This window comes from Elephantulus edwardii, unplaced genomic scaffold, assembly GCF_000299155.1.
Source record: "Elephantulus edwardii isolate Elephantulus edwardi_28Jun2011 unplaced genomic scaffold, EleEdw1.0 scaffold00019, whole genome shotgun sequence".
NCBI lineage: Eukaryota > Metazoa > Chordata > Mammalia > Macroscelidea > Macroscelididae > Elephantulus > Elephantulus edwardii.
This window is the reverse complement of record NW_006399769.1, coordinates 19742736-19749269: the sequence shown is the minus strand read 5'-3', so window position 1 is coordinate 19749269 and position 6534 is coordinate 19742736. Positions and strand designations below refer to the sequence as shown.

The following is a 6534-nucleotide window of genomic DNA, read 5'->3' as shown; positions in this document are numbered from 1 at the left end:
AAAAGAAACGCAAGGAAAAAATTTAAAAACAAGAAAAACATTGAAAATAGTATGTGTGTGATCAAATGCTTGTTTAAAATTACACATGCAAGTACATGCACACATAGAAAAGAACTGGAAAACGTTATGGCTTTGTGTTCATCAGATTTTCTGTATTAATTTGAGGTTTTCAAATTTTCTACAAGCAACATTACTTTGTATACATTACTTTGTTAATTACAGAATAAGAATAATGAATCAGCGTTATTTTTATAAAAAACAACAACATAGGCTTTAATAAGAAAATGTAGTACTTTAACTATCAAAAAAATCTCTTCATTTTCAAAAACACAGGCTAAATTTCATTTTATTTGCTTAAAAGTAAACTGGTCATGTGACTTTAAATTGAAACTGATTGCCATCAAGTAGAGACCAATTAAGAGCTCACTCTGCAGCAGGTTTTCTGAGGTTCTGAAGACTGTAAATCTTAAAGGAGGTGATTGCCCATCTCGCTCTCCAGAGAGGTGCCCCCTTTGAGTTAACAGCACAACTTCCTACAGACTAGACCACCAGAGATAAATTGACAAGGGTGAAGACTTTCCCTTTTTTCCCAGCCTGAAGGAAACATGGTAGCATGCAAGCACATGCTCAAACACATACACACACACATACACACCACCTCCAGCGTAAATCTTTAAAAGAGGAGAGCAGTATACTCTTTCTCTTATGGAGCGAATGGTGAATTTAAACCAATGACCATTTAGTTAGCCAACTGACATGTTACAACTATACCACCAATGAGCTTTCTACCTTGGAGTAGCTGATGGACTTGAACCATTTGCCTTTGAGTTGGCAGTTCAACTCCTTACCACCAGGCCACCAAGCAGAGTAGTGTCCAGATGTCCTATGAATTACTGCCCCTGTTTCCAAGAGGAAGGTCAGCTACAACAGTTAGCCTCAATGGGCCACAGAACCAAGGAGACAGCAGAACCCTCCAACTCATATCGCAGACCTCATGATGAGTTCTCTCTGTTCTCCTCCACCCCTTTTCTCCTTTTTTTCCCCCTTAAATACCGTCTTTTCTGAGCTTTCTACATTTCCTCTGGGTAATAACAACACGTACAAGCCTGAGCATGCAGACATAAATACACATACTCATGCATGCACACACGCACACACAATCCTGTGCATTGGCCATTTGGAAATTCACTTGAACAGTGGAATGAGCACAGGAAGAACCTTGATGCTCGCCTGCCTCTTTCATTTATTCCTGAGACCCAGCAAATTAGCAGATTTCTCTGAGTTTATGTTCTTTCCTTTGGAAAATAGTGTCTGTAGGGATGAGATGTTGAAATTTAAAAAGAAAAAAGAAAGGTGTTCAAGAGGTGGTAGGAAAGACAATTTCAGTAAAGGTTAATTAATATATGCAAATTAATATCTTGTTTCCATAGCCCTAATAAATTATAGCAAATAAAATTGTCAAAAGAGAGAAAGTGTTCAGGTGAAATAATATTGATTATATATTTTTTTTTTCATCATGTAGTTTTTCTGGTGACTGGAATGCATTCAAATAAAGAAATGACAAAGAAGATTAAAAGGCCAAAATTCAGTAAGTAAAATTCAAATACCTCACTAGGCATAAGATTATTTCCAATGTGGAGGGCCAGAGTGTTAGTTTCAGATAACTTGGAATATTTTTTGCTTTTGTTTTTTAGTTTCTATTGCAATTACTTTACATTCTAACTAATCAGTGGTTAATTTTATTTGTTAGAGAACTTATTCTAAAAAGAAAGAGTTTGATATTAAGGTAAAAGGCATAGTTCCATATCATTCAAGAACACAAAATGTACATATAAAAAACAATATTATATGCCATGGTTAACCCAAACGTGTATTTTCCCTATACCATAAAATTCAGTCTGGGGAGCTCTGGTGGCCTAGTGGCAAGAAGCTGCAACTATAATCCCAGAGGTGCACGGTTCGAATCCACCAGATGCTCTGCCAGGGAAGGAGGGACAATCTCCTCCTGTACCAGTCATATTTGATTTGACGGTACACGCACACAAAAATAATAAAATTTTTAAAAAAAATTCAGTCTGCCTCCTAAAAAGACCAACCAACTCTCCCCAGAAAAAGCCCATGGGATTTTATATGCAATCAGTAGAAAATTATTTTAATCTTTAGACAGTATACCAGTTTAGAGCAGATGACAGAAATTCCAAAACAACAAGCACTTAAGTTAGAAGAAGCCTATTTCTTTCTCCCATAAACAATATCTGGGCTATCATGGACACTGCACAACATTTAGGAACCCAGAGTGTTTTCTCTTGTTTTTCTGCCACTCTCAACATGGCTTCTCCCTTGTGATCTAGAGTGGTTACTCCAGCTCCATCCATTATGTCCACATCCCTTCATTCCAGGAATGGATGAAAAAGTTCACATACCCTTTAAAAAATACTTCCAAAACTTGGTAATAGCGCTTCTTCCAATAATAAAGGGGACTAAGAAATAGCTTTATTTCAAGCAGCCATGTACTTTGTAAAAGTAAAAGCTCCTATCACTAATGAAGAGGGAACTATAGATGTTTGGGGACATAGATGGACATAATAGATAGAGATGGGAAATGTCACATCAACTATTGTGAACACCCTGGAATATCTGGATCCAAATTTTTAGCTCGATGAAAACTTGAGTTAAGAAGAATTTATAAAAGACTACTAAAGAAAGACTTTATGTATCTGTGCTATTCACAACGGAAACTATTCTTAGAAGCATTACATTTAAATGCCTTTAAATCAGCAACATGAGTAATTTGAAATAAATGAAAGATATTTACTTGAAACATCACCTTTTTTTAATCTGTGTCTTTTAATGGTACATGTGGGGTTTTCCATAGTCTTCTTGCCTGAAACACAAAAAAGAATCAGTTTATTCCTTTCAGCACCAAGAGCCAAGAGGACTGGGCCAAGGGCAGATGTGTGTTCAAACAATGATTGGGTTAATGTGGAGACAAACGCAGTCCAAGTATGAATTCCTCCGGGCTGTTTTCAGTCTCTTCATTAACTCATATACAAAAAGTCATGAAAGGTTACGTGATTACCATGACAACAGCTTTCAGTGACTATGAAGGCTGTGTTAAATGACCCCAGGACAAACCTCTTTGTGGGATCTCAAATGGATTGGGTTTCTGAAATGCTAAATTCTAACCTTATTCTCCAAGTCTCCTGAGTGATGGATGTAGCACATTTGAATCAATAAACGCATAAAGTCTTCTCTCTAATTAGAAACTCCAGCACAGACATTAAATAAGGGAAAAAAGATATCATGAAGGAATTGGATAGTCCCAAAGCAAAGTAAAATCTGATTCTTGACCTCAAGAGTATTATTAAATCATAATCTATAGCTTGGTAGCTTGAGACAAAAATAATCTTTTTTTTCCATTCAACATTGGAAATAGGTTGCTAGGATAGGTGATTGAAGGCAGTAACAGCACATCATTCATTCATTGACAGTATTTGTTGGGTCTTGGTCACACACTGGATACTGTGCTAGGCATCAGAATATAAGTGTCTAAAACTCAGAGCTCAACTAAAACTGTGGCCCCATAAAGCCAGGGCCTTCACCTAGGCTTACTGGTGGTATGGCGGTTTAGGGATGCAATAATAGGCAGAACTGAAAGAGTTTTGTGACGTTAGTTCAGAGCTATGAGGCAGGCACCATGAAGACGGAAAGTCAGATCATTTGCAAGCACGCCTGAGAAACTATTTTATCTGAAGAATTATCTCCACAGTGCTTTTGGCCTGTGTGTTAATCTGTTACTTCTTTAATAAACCCCACAATTGTATTGTCTGTGAATTCTGTCTGGCCAAAAAGTAAACCAATTAGTAGTGTGTTGATGTTATGTGCTGTCGAGTCATTTGCGACTCATAGCAACCCTATGTACAACAGCCCTAAAATCTGCTCTATCCCTTGCCAATATCATTGTCTCCAACATGCCTATCCCCATTATCCCAGTGATAGAATAAATCTATCTCCTCGAGGGTCTTCCTCTCCTGTGCCATCCCTCCACCCTTCCAAGCATGACATCCCTCTCCAAGGACTGGTCCCTCCTTGCAACATGTCCAAAGTATGTCAGACAAAGCTTCAGAATCCTTGCCTCCAAGGAGCAGCCTGCCTTCCCCCCTCCAGTACGAACTTATTTGTTCTCCTAGCAGTCCATGGAATATTCAATACTCTTCTCCAGCACCAAAGATCAAAGGTACCAATTCTCCTTCTATCATCCCTAGTCTTTGTCCAGCTCTTTAATGCATAGCAAGTAATGGCAAAGACCATGGCCTTATTAGGCACACCTTAGTGTCCAGACTGACATCGTCGCTCCTCAGTACTTTGGAGAGGTCTCTGACAGCAGACTTTCCCAGTGCAATTCAACTTTTAATTTCCTGGCTGCTGGTACCAAAGTGTTGATTATAGAGCCACTAAAGCTGTCAACAATCTCAATCTCGTCACCATCTATCATGATGCTGCCAATCAACCCAGTAGTGAGAATTTTTGCTTTCTTGATGTTGAGCTTCAATCCATATTGAAGGCTGCAGTCCTTGACCTTCCACAGCAAGCGCTTCAGATCCTTCTCAGTTTCAACAAGTAGGGTTGTGTCATCTGCATAACAGATTGTTGATAAGTCTACTTCCAATCCTGATGCCACACGTCTCCTCATAGAGCTCAATCTCCCGGATAATCTGTTCTGCTTATAGATTGAAAAGAGACGGAGATAGGACACATCCTTGACTCACACCCTTCCCAAATTTGAACATGCAGTTTTCCTTGCTCTGTTCTGATGACTGCCTCCTGGTCCAAGTATAAGTTTTGCGTAAGCAAAATCAAGTGTTCTGGGATGCTCATTCTTCTCAAAGTAGCCACAATTTGTTGTGATCCACACAGTCAAATGCCTTTGCATAGTCAATGAAACACAGATTGACGTTCCTCTGATATTCTTTGCTCTCAGCCAAGATCCATCTGACATTAACTAGTGCCACAGCCACTACCTGTGAAAATACAGGAGGAAGGATTGTTCTAAGAATTAGTAGAAGAATGTGCAAGCTCATAGAAAGATACCTGATCTCATAGGAATCAGTTTTGTGTTGTTAATATTGATTATGGGAACTTTTTGTGGAATCAGTAGCGGTAAACCACTGCTTTTGTTCTGTCAAACTCCTTACAAAGTGACACAACTAAACTGATATTTAAAGGTCAAGTAAGGATTGGCAAGATATAGCCATGGGGAAAAGTGTTACAAGTAGAGTGAACACAACAGGTTCAAGATCTGGAGACAAGAGGTAAAAGTAGTGAGATATGACTGAAATGCAGAGTATAAGGAAATAGTATTAAGATGAGAGGTAGAGAAGTAAGCAGGATCCAAATTATGAAAGGCTTCATTATAGATTTTGGGAATTTTCACAAAGAATAAAATAAAAAGGAATACATAATTTGATATTTTTGGTGAATGATCAGTTTACAGACCACTCATATGAATAAACAGCCACTCTATACATGGACCTTACCTAATGAACTTCATAGGAATCAGATTAACAACACCCTTGGAAGGAATCAGAAGAGAAACTCTATATCAGGAGTCAAAACTAGACTAGATGCTGACTATAGAACAGACCACAAATTACTCCTATGCAAGTTTAAATTTAGGATGAAGAAAATGTTAAAAGTCAACAAGAATCAAAATATGTCCTTGAATCTATTTCACATGACTTCAGTGGACAATCTGGGAGGTGGGGGTGAAGGAATGGGAAAGAGCCAATTCGGACATGAAAAGATAGGGAAATGGTAGGCATAAATTAATGGTAACTGATACATAGTATATATAAATGATTGCATAAAATGCAAAGTGAATGAAGGAATGTTTGAAGTACAAAGTATATAAATGAAATACAACATCTATGAATCTTGTATAAAAACCAGTATGTAATTTTTTTTTTAAAGCACAAAAAGAAATCATCTTAAGAATAGGTTTCAGGACTGCTCTGTCAACTCCGCCATGCTGTTCTGTTCTGTGCCAGGAGCACCAGTATCACAGGTGAAGCCATTTCTTTTCTGAACATCACCTTGGTACCTCTGGTCTCTCCCAGAGCTCTTTGAGCTGCAGAACCTTTGGACCATTCCTAGCTGTGGTAATTACCTGGTCGAGAACATTCCCATTTTACAAGCCATTTCTCTCTCCAACTGAAGAAATCTTTCCTGAGGTAAAAAATCAGAGAAATTCGAGAATAGTGAGCTTCCCTTTCTTGCTCTGGAGCAGTGAACTCCTGAGCCAAGTTTATCAGACCAAGGATACACTGAGACACCAGGCATAAAAAACTTTCTACTACAACAGTGACGCAGAAAAAGCAGATAACCTCACACTCTACACAAAACCAAAATAAGATGTTGTTGTTGTTGTTGTTATGTGCCGTCGAGTGGTTTGCGACTCATAGCGACCTTATGCACAACAGCCCTGAACCCTGCTCTATCCTGCGCCAACCGCACCGCCTCTGACACACCCATCCC

The 6534-nt window shown here is 38.6% G+C and overlaps 1 protein-coding gene across 1 annotated transcript in view; it reads left to right on the top strand.

Moving 5' to 3' along the window:
- VIT (vitrin) overlaps positions 1-6534 on the top strand; it is a 614318-nt gene that overhangs the window by 429779 nt on the left and 178005 nt on the right. The window contains exon 2 of the mRNA XM_006882356.1: positions 1523-1588. Coding sequence (XP_006882418.1) covers positions 1523-1588 — 66 coding nt within the window. The remainder of the gene's footprint in view (positions 1-1522; positions 1589-6534) is intronic.